Below are 16,378 nucleotides of genomic sequence, written 5' to 3'. Positions count from 1 at the left end.
CCCCTTTAGATATTGAGATGACTTTTGCTGAATATCTAATTCATAGGAACAGTTCAAGTAGGAGACAACTTGGTAATTTGTATAGATTACACATAAAATAAGTTTTAAATTCATGATATGATTGTTTTCCTGTTATTCTCATTTTTTACAAAAAGGGGACCTCAGGGGGAAAAATGTGTTTATGTGCACATCTTCATGTGCTTGTGTAGTTTTTAAAGTTGTGATTCGTTTGGTTTAGTTGATATTTCTATTTTCCTTTTTGCCTCCACAACAAAACTTTTTGTCTATATGTTACTTTTCTTTAGATAATTTAAATGCCTTGTAAATAAAGTGAGGATCCTTTACAGTTTTACTAGGTATGGAACAATAATTTAAATGACTTGATTTTAGTTCATATACTTGGACTTATTGTAAAAGTGTTTGATTCTTAATTTATGGAAACATTATGGTTAAAAACATATGGTTTAAGCCATGTAATTCTTTTAAATGTGTCAAATTATTGAACTGTATACATATTTTTTTCCTAAAAGTAATGAATTGAGTAAACATTTAGGATTTCTGGTAAAATAATATTTTACATGCATGATAAAGAAAGATTATTTAGTAAAGATTCATTCCACATTTCCAAATGTATATTCTAAAAACAGTGAGGATTTTTTTTTGAAACAAAAATTCAGAAGTGTGTTCTTAGATTCAAAACTATTAAAATAATTTGGTATTAGGTGATTTTCAATTGATAGCTTTATTTCTTATGGTATTTTTTTTGTCTTTCTATAGGGCTGAAAGACACACAGAAGTCTTCATGGATATAGTTGATACATTTAATCATTTAATTCCTACTGAACACTTAGATGATGCCCTATTTCTAGGATCCAACCTGGAGAATGAAGTCTGTGAGGATTTTAGTACAAGTCAAAATGTCTTAGAGGACTCGCTGAAGAACATGCTCAGCGATAAGGATCCTATGCTAGGATCTGCAAGTAACCAGTTCTGTTTGCCTGTTTTGGATAGCAATGATCCCAATTTCCAGATGCCTTGTTCAACAGGTAATTCTTACTTTTTTTTTTTTTTTTCTTTTTTTAGTCTGCAATTTAAAATAAGAATTTTCAGCAGCATTTTTTTTTTGTTGTTTTTTTTTGTTTTTTGATGGTGAGGGTAGTGAATTTAGGGTTCTTTCCTTTGAATATAGAGCTTCTTTTCCAGGCATCAGAATTAGAATTTAAACTAAATTTTCTTCCAAGGAGTGTGGAGTTATCTTTAAGGATATTGTAGATACAGTTTGAATGACCATGTAATTTATCAACCAGATTGGGATATTATGAGAATCATAGGATGTGCTGTTAATTATTATGTCATCAAAACAGCTGTGAATTGGGAGTCTTACTAGCAAATAGGGATTGCCTGGCAGATTGGGTCATGTTACCCTAGGCCTGCTGGAGTCAGGGGACGGGGAGGCTGAATTGACCCTTCCTAATGTTCCTCCCAGCCCTTCAAATTTAATGCATTCTTTGCTCCAGTTTCAGATTCTTTAGTATTGTGAATGTGTCTCAAAACCAGGAATAAACCTCTAGACCTGTGCTCTCCTGTATAGTAACAACTAGCCACATATTACTATTGATTTCCTGAAATGCATCCAGTACTAATTGAGATGTACTATAAAATGCATGAGATTTTAAAGTCTGCGTGAAAAAAAGATTATATAAAATGTTATAAAAATAAAAATGAGCATTTTTAAATGTTCATTATGTGTTAAAGTGATATTTTTAGTTAAAAAATTATTAAAATAAATGTTGTGATTTCTTTTTCCTTTTTTTTTTGAGACTGCTCTTGCTATGTTGCCTAGGATGGTTTCAAACTCCTGGTGTCAAGCCTCCTGTCTCAAAAAGCTAAGTAGAAGAACCGTCCTGCCCGGCTTATTTTATGTTTTGTTTTTGAAAGAAGTGGCTACTTGAAAATTTAAAATCACATTATGTGGCTTGCATTATGTTTATATTGGACAGCACTGCTCTAGGATCTACAATTGAACTAGCCAAGAGCGAGATTAATTAAATTTCTTTAAAACTAAACTATATTTAATAAGAAGTCACTTTGGCATTATGTTAATATGTAGAAAAATAAGTAGTTTTTCTTTTATACAGCAAAGGAAATATTACCCTAAACTTTGAGGCAGTTAGTTCTCTGTAAGCTAAAATTAGATAAAGGTTTAAAGCCTCACATGGAAAGGTAAGACTTTCCTTCATCATTCCCTGAAGTAGTGCACAGGTTTATGTGATCTTGGTTTGTGTTTCATGACTCTAGACCTCTCCTCAAGTATAGTTTTCCAGTATATTTTTCATTTTATTTTAATATTTTCTGCCAAATATTTAAAATTTTATATAGCATTACTTAACTTTGGAATGGGTGATCTGCTGTTAACCCATAAATTTGTCACATTTCTCTGCCTGAAGACCTCAACTGTGGATGCTGTGAATCTTGTCATTTGAACCATTCCTTAATACTGAGGTTTTGAATTGTTGGTAATGCTGTATCTCTGAATTATTTTCATTGTGTTGTGTTACCACATAGGTTTACATTGTTCTTGTTGTATTTTAAATGTTTTAAAGCTTTAAAAATTGTTTTATGTATGCATTGTTCAAGTTTTGGTGCCTGTGTCAGTACAGTATTTCTAATTATCTTTATTGTTAATAAGCACTTTGACAGTGTTTGGTTGTATGCACGCTGTTTCTCAATTTAGTCCAAGTTCAGGAAGAACATTTATTTAATATTTGTTTACTTGTTGTTAGAATTATAATTATCTTCAAAGGATGTTGTATTGGGTCTGAAATTGACTCATGTATTATCTTTTTAGACATTTTTACTTAGAAAATTCTACTCTTTAGTAACATCAGTAATCCTACTTGCTATCCCCTTTTAAAAAAATTGGTTCCTGTTGATATGAAGATTTTTTTTCATGTGAATTGTTTTCATTTCTTTCTTTTAGAAGTTTTCTTTAGTGAAGTATTTAAACTTTTTTGAGGTTTGATTTATTTATACTTGTTCATGATTCTTTTATCTTTTGAACTTCAACTTGAATAGAATTACTTTCTGAATCTTCCTACCTTAAAATTTGTTTGCTACAGTTGTTTATTTTAGATTCTGTAGCAGAACTGTTGCAATCATATACCTGTAGTATGTATGTTTTTAAGATGTGTCAGGGAGTATATGGGGAAAAAATAATGATAAAGCTCTTCTGTCCAGGATTGTTTAAATTTCATTGTGCCGTCTGTCAGGGGATTTATCTTACAAACTTCAAAGTTCTTTTTGCATTTTGGGATATTTGGTTCAGTAAAGGCCCAAACATTTTATAACAAGAGCAAAATGGAAAGTATTTTTTAAAATAAAACTTTTGACTTTTTGTTTTGGAATAATATTAGATTTACAAGTGCATTTCAAAGAAGAAATCTTATTGTAACTGTTAATGAAAGCACTATGTGGCCAGTAACTTTTCAGCTGTTTGTAAGTTATTTCAGCCTTTGTTATAAAAATGACATTTCTTAGCTAGATGTTTTTACCTTGACACTATAGGTTTTTACTTTGTTTTGATGAAATTATCCTATTTGTATTCTCAGGAGAGTGACAGCTATAGATTGTGGTTACTTTATAACTTTGTTTTCTTAGTGTTATAAAATTTGCAAACAAAATAGTTTCCATATCTTGTTCTGTAAGGCTGAACCAGGTTGTTTTCTGTATTTAGTAAAGACCAAATTTTCATTGACATAGTTGAGTGGTTTGCGGTATATTTCAGTTGTCTCCAGAAATCATATAGTAGTTTTGAAAAATAACAACAGTAGGAAATAGGGAATATTACATTTAGCAATTGTTTGGGATGCTAATTGCTTGATTTTTTTTTTTTTTTTTTAAGAGAGAGCAACCAATGGACTTCTGATCTTTTTTTGAATGCTTTTGACTCTGTAAAGTATTAGTTTACCTGCAATATTTGCATATGGCTTTTAGATGTGCTGCCCACTAATACATCCATCTATCCATCCATCCATCCATCCATCTATCTATCTATCTATCTATCTATCATCAATCAATCAATCCCACTGAGTGAGGAAAGCCAGGAAATACTAGATACTCAATCTTGATCATTAAATCACTTATTATACTTCTAAAAAATCTTTGTAGTTTTAAATTAAAAACAATATTTTCTTTTTTAGAGAGAGAGAAGTTTTTAATATTTATTTTTTAGTTTTTGGTGGACGCAACATCGGACGCAACATCTTTATTTTATTTTTACGTGGTGCTGAGGATTGAACCCAGCGCCCTGCGCATGCCAGGCGAGCGTTACCGCTTGAGCCACCTCCCCAGCCCTTAAAAACAATATTTTCCAAGTAATAAGTTTTAAGATACTGAATATGTTTTATATATACCACTTAAGACTGTATTCAAAATTATTGAAATGCTGTTTACTGGCATTATCAGTGTCATGAAGAAATGTTAATTTTATTTCTAATTTTATAAACGAATGCATTCCTCTTTTACATTTCCAGTGATGACCCATTCATTGGGAAAAAAAAATCTTGTTTTTATGATTTGTTTCTTTATGTAATGCATTGAAGAGAAATGTTTGATGTTTGTGTTTTATTTGTTTTTACTGTGTTGATCAACATTACCTAAAGACCAGGAAGACAGACACATTGTAGATACATGCTTGGGTATTCAGACTAGTCTTTTATTCATATAGCACTTGTAGTTACTATACTCCTTCCGTTAAACTAAGATGATGTTTCCAGGCTTCATCATGCCTTGCAAAATCATAATTCGCTAAATTAAATTATTTAAAAAATCCTTCCTATAACATGGCTTTTAGAGATGAGGCAAATTTAAAAAATTATTTGACTCCTATAGATAATACTTCATATTTGCTGTGAGTTGGTTCATATTGTGTGCTTATGTGGTTTTTCAACTGTAAAGTGTCTAACATGCACTTGTTAATTGTTTTCTTATCATGAATACCACTGATACTATATGATAATCAAGCACTGTTGTTTAAAAAAAGAATTTTGTCTTGTACTGCTTTCCTTTTGAGCAAAGTATTGTAATACATCTTAACTAAGTTTACAAATTTCTCATCCGTGTTATGATTTAGTGATGTTTTGGCACTTTTGTTTTTAATTGTACATATTTATGGGGGTACAGTGTTATAATTTGATACATTAATCAGGGCAGTTAACGTGTCCTCAGACACATCATTTTTTCCTTTGTGTTGGGAGGCTTCAAATTCCTTCTAATTTTTAAAAAATACATAATAAATTTATTGTGAACTGTAGTCATCCTACTGTGCTATAGAATATTAGAACTTATTCCTCTTTCTTAACTGTATTTTGATATCTGCTATCCTATCTCCCTCCAAACTCCCTTCCCGCTACCTTTCCTAACCTCAAGTGACCACTATCCTGCTCTGTACTTCTGTGAAATCAACTTTTGTAGCTTCTACATGAGTGAGAATCTGTAGTATTTGTGTTTTGTAACTTTTAATCATACCGCTATAATTCATCATTAGAAACAGAATTCATCTGTTCAGAATTGGAAAAAAATTATGTTTTACTTGTCCTGGAAAAATGATTTGTGATTCATTGTGTCACTGAGATTAGTTTGAAAAGTATTTACAGGTTTTATGGCTTCATGCTTTTTTTGAACAACATTTTTTTTTTTTTTTTTTTTTTTGTACCAAGGATTCAACCTAGGGGTCCTTAATCATTGAGCCACATCCACAGCCCTTTTTTATTTTAAGACAGGATCTTGCTAAGTTGCTTAGGACCTCACTAAGCTGCTAGTGAAGTTGGCTTTAAATCGTAATCCTCCTGCCTCAGTCTCCTGGACCACTAGGATTATAGGCATGTGCCATCATGCCTGGCTGCACAACAGTTTTCTATTAGAAAATACATTGAACTAAGTAAGCCTAGTGGTGCTGTAGTCCAATAAAATCCAGTTTTGAGATATTTATTATTGTAGTCTTTATTTGTACGTTTTCTAGGGGTAGGAGGGAGTTATTTGTCCAAATTATACCAATGTACATGCAAATTAATTCTCTACTTGCACTGGAATCTTCACTATTTTTGTTTATTCTGAGTACTAGTATTTTATTTGCTAATTTTGAAAAACAACTGTATTTTAGTGACCCTCTTAGACCATTTTTCATACTTTTTTTTTTTTGGTACCAAGGATTGAACCTCGGAGCACTTAACTACTGAGCCACATCCCCAACCCTTTTTTGTTTTTATTTAAAGATAGGGTAATGCTAAGTTGCTTAGGGTCTCACTGAGTTGCTGAGGCTGGCTTTGGACTCCTGATCCTTTTGCCTCAGCCTCCCAAACTGCTGGGATTACAGGCGTGACCCACCATGCTTGGTTCATGATTCATCAACTTTTGAGAATCACTTTTAAGCAGGAGAAATATAAATCTAATTCAAAGTAATCATGCAAATATGATGAAAAAAATTGATCAAAATACATTGTGTTGGGCATGGTGGGTCATGCCTATAATCCCAGTGACTCGGGAGGCTTAGGCAAGAGGATCACATGTTCAAATCGAGCCTCAGCAATATAGTGAGGCCCTAAGCAACTTAGCAAGACCCTGTCTCTTTATTTAAAGTATAAAAAGAAGGCTGAGGATGTGGCTTAGTGGTTAGGTCCCCTTGCATTTAGTCCCCCATATCAAAAAGAAAAAAAAAAAACCAAAACACTGTACTAAAGATGTATTGGGTTGTGGTTCAGTAGTAGGTTGCTTTCCTGGCAGGTGTGAGGCACTGGGTTTGAGACTCAGCGCCACTTTAAAATAAATAAATAAAATAAATAAAGATACTTAAAACACATACACACCAGAGGAATGAGAAGTTGTGCTCCATTTGGGTACAGTGTGTCAAAATGCATTTTACTGCCATGTACAACTAATTAGAAAAACAACAACAAAACCCCTTTGAGTAACTCCTCATAGAATTAGAGGTGTTACTTTAACATCTGCAAGTGGAGAGAGAGAATGTTAGAATCTGGTGGAAAGAGTAGAAAATAATAGTTGCCATAGGTGTTTGAAAGTTTGTCATATTGATAAGGAATTTGACTTCTTTTTTCATATGTTTTATTTTTTAGTTGTAATTGGACACAATTCCTATATTTTATTTATTTATTTTTGTGTGGTGCTGAGGATCGAACCCAGGGCTCTGCACATGCTAGGCGAGGGCTCTACCGCTGAGCCACAACCCCAGCCCAGGGATTTGACTTCTTTATGTACAAATGGAAAAAAACTAGATTAAGTTGGTAGTAGAGGGAAGCAGAGTTTGAGTGGTTAAAAGGAAGAACTTGAGAATTCCCCAAATGGATTACTAAAAGGGAACCTACAGATATGGGATTTATACTTTTGCTGGATATGATCCCTTAATTGGGATGTTTCACTGGTGATTTAGGCATCAGATAGTTGTTTCTATTAGATGCCCCTTTGCTTGAACCTAAAATATCAGTTTTTTATTTGTTTTTAGCAATACTAATAATTGAACCCAGAGCCTTGCACATGAGAGTCACCCACCTAAAGTGTCTCTGAAACTGTTATTAATTGAAAATTAGTCTGTGTTTATTTTAATTCTAAATGATTTTGTAGGCTTGATGTGTTTCATTGTTTATGTGAAATATAACTTAGAAACACAGTGGTAACTTTTTATTTACATAAACAGCTTTAATTGCTATTTAGTTTGTTTCTGCTGTTTTCTTATACTTTGTATTATACTGTTATTCAATTCAGACATTTCTAATAGTATATGCCTGTTCTCCTCAAATAGGTGTTTTTCATTAGTCATTTTTTAAAAATATTTTTATATGTTGTTGAACTTTTATTTTATTCATTTTATTTACATGCGGCACTGAGAATCGAACCCAGTGCCTCACGCTAGGCAAGCGCTCTACCACTGAACCACAACCCCAGCATCATTAGTCATTTCTACAAGTCATCTTTAATACCAAAAATAAAAATTGCGCTCATAGATAAAACAAACCTTTTAATACAGATATTAAAGTATCATTTTCTAAATTCAGAAAATCCCCAGAGAGGGAATTTCTGGACCAAGACCAGAGTTTTCTAATTCACGTCTTCATTTTGTATATTATTTAGTTTTTCTGTTTCACTTCTATTTGGTTCCATTTACTTTTGCTTTCCTTAGCTTAACATACTATAACACCAAGCATATTTTAATTTTACTTTGCATTGACTGAATATCAAATTTTCTGGCTTTATAATTTAAAATATGAAATAAAATTAACTTTCTATCACTGTGTCTTTCTATCGCTGTATTTTATTGTTGTCATGTACTACTAATTTCATTTTATTGTTATTCTCAAAGGCCATTGCCTTTTTCACTTAAAACAAAAAAACAAACCTCAAACCAAAAAACAAATCTTGGGTCGAAGATAAGTACAAATTTGTTCCTTGAGTCGCTGACTACACTTTTTTTTTTTTTTTTTAAACTTAACATTTCTGTGATATTATAACAGGGTTCTTTTCCCAAAGTCTTGAATGTACTATTGGTTCTGTTGAGTTGTTGTTCCTATCCTCCCAAGCTCTTTGTCATTGTTCTGTCTCTTCTCTTTTTCTTTTATATATATATATAAAAAGTTGCAGTTGGACACAATACCTTTATTTTATGTATTTATTTTTATGTAATGCCGAAGATTGAAGATTGAACCCAGCACATTGTATATATGCTAGGTGAGCACTTTACTGCTGAGCCACGACCCCATTCCTGTTCTGTCTCTTCTTTGTCATTGTATTATTGTCATTTTCTTTGCCTGTTGGACATCTTTTATCCTAGAGCTTTTCTGCTCTCCTTGATTCATGGTATTGCTTTCCAGTACTTCATCTTTTTTCTATACATTTTCTTTGCTTAATATATCCTTAATAACCTTGTAATACCATTATACTTGATTAATGATTTGCTTTTTTAAAAAAATATTTTTAGTTGTAGATGAACACAATACCTTTATTTTGCTTATTTATTTTTATGTGGTGCTGAGGATCGAACCCAGGGCCTCACACATGCTAGGCAAACTCTCTTCCACTGAGCTACACCTCCAGCCCAATGATTTTCTTTTATATAGAAGTTGAATATTTAAAAACTTAAAACATTGTTTTTTGGCCTGCTGACATCTGGTATTACTAATGGGTTGCCTTATATTTATATGAGTATTTGTTGTACTGTTAGGTAGCCTTCCTTCCACACCATCTTTAGGATTTTCTCTTTTTGATATTATGAAATGTAGATGCATCCTGGTTTAGTCTTTTTTTATTTTTCTGGGTACTTCAGGAGCCTTTTCAGTTTGGAAGAGTAATCCTTTGAACTTTGAGGAATTTTTTTGTGTTTTTTCTGCAGATTACTAGTAGACAGATGTTGTCCCATGTTTCTTACCTATTTCTTTTCTTTTTTTTTGCTTTGTGTATTTAGAGAGATTCATTGCCATAGTTTCCATGTTTTTGAATATTTAATTATGAAAATTATTTTTCTAAGAACTCTGTTCTTTTTATTCATGCCATTTTAAAATAGCAATCTACTTACATAGGGACATATAACAATCTCTTTATAGTTTGAATTAATTTTTCCATTTGTTTATTTTGTTCTTTCCCATAGTGTTGTAGGTTTTCCCCAAATGTCTGATTCTTATTGGTTGTTTGTAGATGTTTAAAATGAATCCTATTTCATATTTCTCAGTGGGAAATTCAGTCCAGTTTTACTATGAGATAAGTGCACATTATCTAGATATCCTGCAGTTTTTTGTGGAACCTCTGAATATCAGAATGAGAAGTATCTTTATTAGATAGTAATTCTCCTACTGAGTCTAGTTCATTCAGTTTCAGTTTAGGGTTAGGAAAAGATTTTCTTGCTTGGAATCAGTGCTTAGTTATGGGCCTTGCTAGATAATGAATTTGGAAGAGAGGCATTTGATCTTTTAGGATTTAGGCCTTCAGGTAATTTTTTTTTTCCAGTTAATTCTTTATTTCTGGGCCAGCTCAATATTTATGCCCTCCCTATCATTCCATTGCTAGAGACTAAAAATTTATTGGACACAGTTGTCCTTTTCATACTTTTAACTACCTTTGATTCCGAACTGATTCTTTTTCATGCTATTCCATTAGACTTTTCTATTCAGTTTCTTTTCATCTGTAGAGATGTGTTGAAATCTTATCTGATTTTGGTTGTCATTTTTTTAACCTTTTATTTATTTTCATTGAATGGAATTTAGTGGGGAAGAAGTGGTAAAAGACATAAAGTTTGCAACATAGAATGAGTGACCTAATTAATCTGTAATAAATGTAAAATTATTAATATTTGGTAATAAATAGAAAATTATTAATATCTGGTAATTCTTAAGGATTTTGGAACCCTGTACATTATTATCTTGTCTTTGTCAGTGTTGAATTTTAAGCTGTTATTTATTTTTTCCAGGGTTACGTTGCATTAGTTTCCTTGCTTTCAAGATCCTTTCCTCCTATTAGTTATATCTTATTTGTTAGTTTTGTGTTGGTAATACAGCTATTAAACTTTTCAGAGTTTGTAAGTGTATTAGGGTTCTCCAGATAGAAGAGCCAGTTTGTGGGGTGCATGTGTGTATATTTACAGTAAAAGTGATATTGATTTTTTTAATTTTTATTTTTTTAAAGGAATCAGTTATGTAATTACGGAGGCTGGCAAGCCCCAAATCTGTAGGGTAGGCCGGCAGGCTAGAGATTTATTTTTATTTTATTTATTTTTATGTGCTGCTGAAGATTGAACCTAGTGCCTCACACATCCTAGGCAAGCGCTCTACCATTGAGTCACAATTGCAGTGCCTGGCATGCTGGAGATTTAGGGAAGAGTTGCATGCAACTTGATTCAGAAACAGTCTGGTGGTAAAATTCTAACTCAGGGTGTCTCTTAAACCCTTCAGCTGATTGTATGAGAGTGTAATTTGTTTTACTCAAAGTCTAATTGTTTAAATGTAAACCAATTAAAAAAAACAAATACCTTTACAGCCACCTTTAGTGTTTGAACAAATATCTGTATACTGTAGCATTGCTAAGCTTATATAAGATTAACTATCACAAAAAACACCAAAATCTTTGAATATGTTATGTTGTTATTTGAATGCTAGTTGTAAACTAGCTATATTCTCAGAATTTTTGGGAAAATTATTTCAAGATGAATCTGTAGGCAGGCAGCTTATAAAGAAAGCCTCCAGGTCTTTTCTCACAAAGGATTATATTTAAAGTAAATTTCTAAATTAATAGTTAATATGTGTGGGCATTAATATATGTACTAAGTACAATTCAAAAGTTCTTTGCCTCCATTTTCTCATTAAATATTCAGAGAACTTCAGATCTGTAGATAAATCCCATTTTATAGCCTTGAGGATTTCCAGAATGATTAATTTTCTAAGTTCACTAATAAGTCACAATAGTCAGATTTGAACAGTAAAATTTTCTGCCACTAAGTACATGAGTACTATTAAATCAGGGCTCTAAACTGGCTCCCAAATTTATTTAGCTTTGAAGTTTTAACAAAATAAGGATTAGTGTTTTTTTTTTTTTTTATTATTAAACTCTGTTTTTAAAAGAACAAAAAAGACTAGCTCTCTGTTTTCCTTTCGAAAGAATGTTTGTTTCTGTAGAAGAGATTTATTAGTATGCTTATAATTACTAAAACCCAAGAGGTTTAGAGAAGTAATCATTGGCCAGAGATTGAGTCAATCATGAATACTAAAACGGTGGTCTAAGGGTATACTTTTAATAAAAGTGCCAGCAGGTTGAAGTATACAGTGTATCTGAAACCTTTTTTCAGGTAAAGTCATTGTTTCAGGATGGAATTCAGTTTAGGTACAAGAAAAAAATCTGCCCTCTCCCCTCATTTTGTAATTGAAAAAATTAACTTTGAAGTATTTTTGTTAAAAATGAGTTGTTTTGTATTTATTCATTTTGTGTCAAGTAGAGTGCCAGGCAGCAGTTACATAATGTTGAGTAAAACCTTGTCTCCTTTATCATGTATCTTTAAAGTTTATATAGAAATAATTTTTTTTCTCATTTTTTTAAAAGGGTGTTTAATGAGATTAGTTATGCATAACATACACTTGTGGGGAGAGGTAGTTTGCCATGGGCTGTGAGTTCTTGAACTTACTTTCTGGGTATGTTAATAATGCAGTGTCCTGACCACTTTTTTCCTGAGTTGTGACTGCAATAAGCAACCTTGGGGGATGAGGTAATAAGGTTTGCTCTCTCACCCTGACCTCTTATGTCAAAGAGTCAGCTTGCTTACTCTTTACTGCAAAAGCAATAAATTTCTTGTCCTGTTCCTTTCTTATATTTCAGTCCACTGTGTATGTAGATATTTATTAAGGTACATCTGTGTGTTGTCTCTAGGAAACTGTAGGAGGCAAGGGAAACTGACACAACATAATCTTGCTGTTTTCTGTGCTATGAATGACAGAGTTCTTTATCTCTGTACCAGTAGTCTTGTGTATTTTGTCAGCATCTATGAATAAGGAACAGGCTGGTTTGTCAGTTTGTGAGTAAAATCCAAGACCTTTTACGGTTCTTGACATTATTGTGTTTAATCTCACAACTAATTCATGGGGATTTACTAAATAGTTTAATTAAGATCAAACATTAATTTAAATTAAATGATTTACTGCTATAAAGGCAGGGATTACTTCTAAATAGGTTATTCATTTGGGCACTAGAATAGTAAACATTTAGAACATTTTGACTGAAAAAAGTATAAAAGGAATAAGTGAAAACCAGTAGTGGGATGCCGCAGTCTGGCTGGGCACAAATCACGAGCCACTCACAGCTTTGTAGATTCAAACAGCAATTCTTTATTCCCGATCTCACACCGGCCTTCTACAAACACGTTCTGGGGAAATCCACGTTCTCTGCCCAAATCCACACCTCATGGGCTTCTGTCTCCCAAATATATTCTGAATCCCGTGAGAACTCAAGGGGAACTCAGGCAGCAGGATATGCCCTATTCTAAACGGGAACGCCCTAATCTCGGGATTATGCTAAACCGGGAACACCCTAAACACGGATCCGCCCTGGTCCTTGAGCAAGGTCACCTTACATGCAGTGTCGCTGCAGAATGTCCTATTTCCATGAGTCCTTCCACTAAAGAAACATGGGGGTACGCTGGCAAGGAAATTGTCATACCTACTTGGCTGATGGCTTCCAGCAGTGGGACCAGACGTTCTGATAATGAATAGAACACATGTTGCAGGTGGGCCTCAACTTTGGCTGTCAAATTTCTAGCAATCATTTCTGGAGGAGAAAAACATTTCGAGGAGAAAAATATCATATCCTAAATGTGAAAACAAACCTAGTGATCAGGGGAAGGAAAATTATTTTTATATTACAACTAGAATGAAAATTCATACATAGTTTTATCATGATGTGTGATATATTAAAAGAAAATCCTTAGTGACTTTTCAGTGCACAAGGGCTTTAAAAAATGTCCCTCAATAGGTATCCCCTTATAAGCAGTATTATACATCATACAGACTAATATAGTGGTCTGACCCAGTTGAAACAAACAACCTGCCTTCGATATAATTTGCCACCAGATTTTTAAAATGTATTGATACGAAGATAAATTACATCATACTGAGAACTGTAGTATAATTATTTCTTTTTCTTTTTCCAACAAAGTTCATGGGTATAAGTGTTTTTAATCAATGGGGCCAGTGTGAGATTCTATAAACTTTAAAAGCTCTGTTAGAAGCGTGTGTTTGTCCTTTGTTCCTGGTAAAGTTAATGTTCTGTAACCAAAATTTGAGATTAGGGTGTAACCATTTTATTGGCTGGATTGCACAACTCCAGTAGGTACCTGTCTCAGACTATTGTGTGTGAATGGTGTTCTCTTGTGTTGAGAGAGCAGCCTGAGATAGTTTAAGGGAATGAACCAAGATAGTTTTATTTAAATTTTTTAAAAATAATTATTTGGTTGTAGTTTGATAGTTTTAATAGCTTTAAATTTTCTTTGGGAGAATGACACACCTGAAGAAATAATATTCTAAGATTATTAGTTCGAACAATTAAAACTAGATTTCTATCTGCTTGTTAGGACTACTACCACCTGGTAATTATTTGTTCCAGTTGCCAGGTAAGAGGAAAAAGACAAAATTTCTGTGTTTTGAGTCAGAAAGGTAAAGTATTTTTTTTTTTCCCCAGATCTGTCTGATCTATTTGATCATTAGGTAACTGCTATTGCAGTTTAGGAAGTATTCTTTTTATGCTTGCAAATATAAAATTTATAAAATATGGCACTATATTTTAAGGGAATATAAGTCATATACTAAAGACATCTTAAATTGTATTAAAAGTAATTATAAAGAATGTGATGAAGTGAGTCAATTCTGAAAAGTATGAATTTGAATTTACTTTTCTTCTTAGAGAAGGTTGGAAATGGTTAAATTTCTCTACTTTCAAATGTATTTTTAACCCATGACTCTTTTAATTTATAATAATAGAATGAGTTTGGTTTCTGGGTTCTGGTTTTAGGCAGAAATAAGAAAGAATTTTTTTGACACCTTGTCATGGGACGTTTTGAAAATATATGATGTGCTTCTCAGGTGGCCATATTCTATTTTATTTTCTATATTAGTTCATTTTCACTTTCTCCCTTTTCCTTCCTTTTTAGCTGAATTCCTTTTGGGCCCTTCTTTGATCTTCAAAAAAAAAATAGTCCTTCCCCTCAAATTAATTTACCATATCTATAATCAGAATTTGTTTTTATAACTTCTCTGTGATCTCAGCTTGGAATCTGAATAAGTTCATCACATTAGTACATACTAAACACCATTTATAAGTCTTTACCATTTCTAGGACTATTTGTACTCTTAAAAGAGGATGTGTTCTAATTAAATAATTTTGCAATTAATTATTTGATGTTTATACATTTAACATAGCTTAAAAAGTTTAATGGTACTGTTTGGATAAGCTAGTCTTTTGTGCAGAACAGCCAGTATTTAGTGATTTTTGAAACTTTGAAGACTAGGATTCTTAATTTGGTAATTGGTTAATGTAGTACCAATATGATCAAATATGTCTCTTTTTTATAGTCTTAGCACACTCTTGCATATTAGATTTACAGAACTTACTTACTAAACACAAGATGGCTTACAAACAACTCTGCAGTCCTTAAAGTAGTGGATTAGTCTATTTTGTAATTTAAAAATAATTTTGGAGTTGCTGGGTACCATGGCACCTACCTATAGTCCTAGCCAATTTTGGAGGCTGAGGTAGGATGATCGCTTGAGCCCAGGATTTAGAGGCTATCCTGAGCAACACGGAAAGACCCTGTTTCAAAGAAAAATCTGTTTAAAAGAATATTAAGGACCTGTAGGCACTTTTTTTTTTTTTTTTTGGTACTGGGTATTGAACCGAAGGGTGCTAAACTACCTGGCTACATCTCCAGCCCCTTTTCATTTTTTATTCTAAGACAGGGTCTCACTAAGTCATTTAGGGCCTCACTAAATTGCTGAGGCTGGCTTTGAATTTGTGATCCTCCTGGCTTAGCTTCCCGAGCTGCTGGGATTACACTATGCCGTGCTCCAACTCATGTATTCTTGACCTTGTATTTTTTCTGCTTTTCCTTTGTGTAATTAATACCATAGTTATTCTTACCTTTTTAAAATTTTCTGTCAAGAAGAAAAGTCAGCAATAAAATCTCTACCCCACCTCCTTTTTTTTTTTTTTTTTTTTTTTCTGTCTTTGGGGATGTTGACCAGAAAGGAATTCTGAGAACAGAATTCTTTTTATGAGTTATCCAAGACTATTTGACTGACTTGTAGTGACCCTGGAGAGAGATGATTTGTTTTAGGTACTTGTTCCTGGTTTACCTTCTCTGTCCTAGAGATGAATATACCTGCCAGCCAGAGGACTGACTTTTATTATAATTTCTTGGTGTAGTGTAAGATCCCTGTTTTTAGAGAAGAAGAGAAACCTGGTTGGTTACCTGGATTTCCCTAAATCATAAACCTCAGCTTCCTTCCATTTCTCTTTTCTTCAGCCTCTCAGATAACTCCAGAAACACTTTATGGATTCCAGAACTGTGTTCTTTCCCTAGGTTTTCTGTGATCTTGACTTAGAATTTATTATTCGGGTTTAGTTAGAATTAGTCTCAGCTGAGAGTGATAGGAAACTCCAGATAACAGTAGTATAAAGAAAGCAATTTTGTCATGTAATGGTTCAGGGTGAGAGCTGGTCTGGAGTCCCACAGTGCCAGGGACCTAATTTCCTTCTACTTTGCATTGCTGTATGTGATCACTCTTTCTAGGTATACCTCATTTTCAGATGTCTTCTCTAGCTACCCACTGTGGATCCCAGTCAG

The 16,378-nt window shown here is 33.0% G+C and overlaps 1 protein-coding gene across 3 annotated transcripts in view; it reads left to right on the top strand.

The window, feature by feature from the left end:
• The window catches only part of Phf3 (PHD finger protein 3), an 88,542-nt gene that overhangs the window by 11,297 nt on the left and 60,867 nt on the right, over window positions 1-16,378 (top strand). Inside the window, exon 2 of one of the 3 annotated variants that reach the window (XM_076858523.1) lies at window positions 870-1,046. The exons of 1 other annotated variant lie outside the window; for it this stretch is intronic. In XM_076858523.1, the coding sequence (XP_076714638.1) occupies window positions 944-1,046 (103 nt within the window). In that variant the 5' untranslated portion in view covers window positions 870-943. Of the gene's footprint in view, window positions 1-777; window positions 1,047-16,378 lie in introns of all 3 variants that reach the window. One more of the 3 variants, XM_076858522.1, reaches the window with a different exon arrangement.

The sequence above is a fragment of the Callospermophilus lateralis genome, chromosome 6 (assembly GCF_048772815.1).
Source record: "Callospermophilus lateralis isolate mCalLat2 chromosome 6, mCalLat2.hap1, whole genome shotgun sequence".
Lineage (NCBI taxonomy): Eukaryota > Metazoa > Chordata > Mammalia > Rodentia > Sciuridae > Callospermophilus > Callospermophilus lateralis.
Note: the sequence above shows the minus strand (reverse complement) of the source record. Positions and strands in the feature narration are given on the sequence as shown.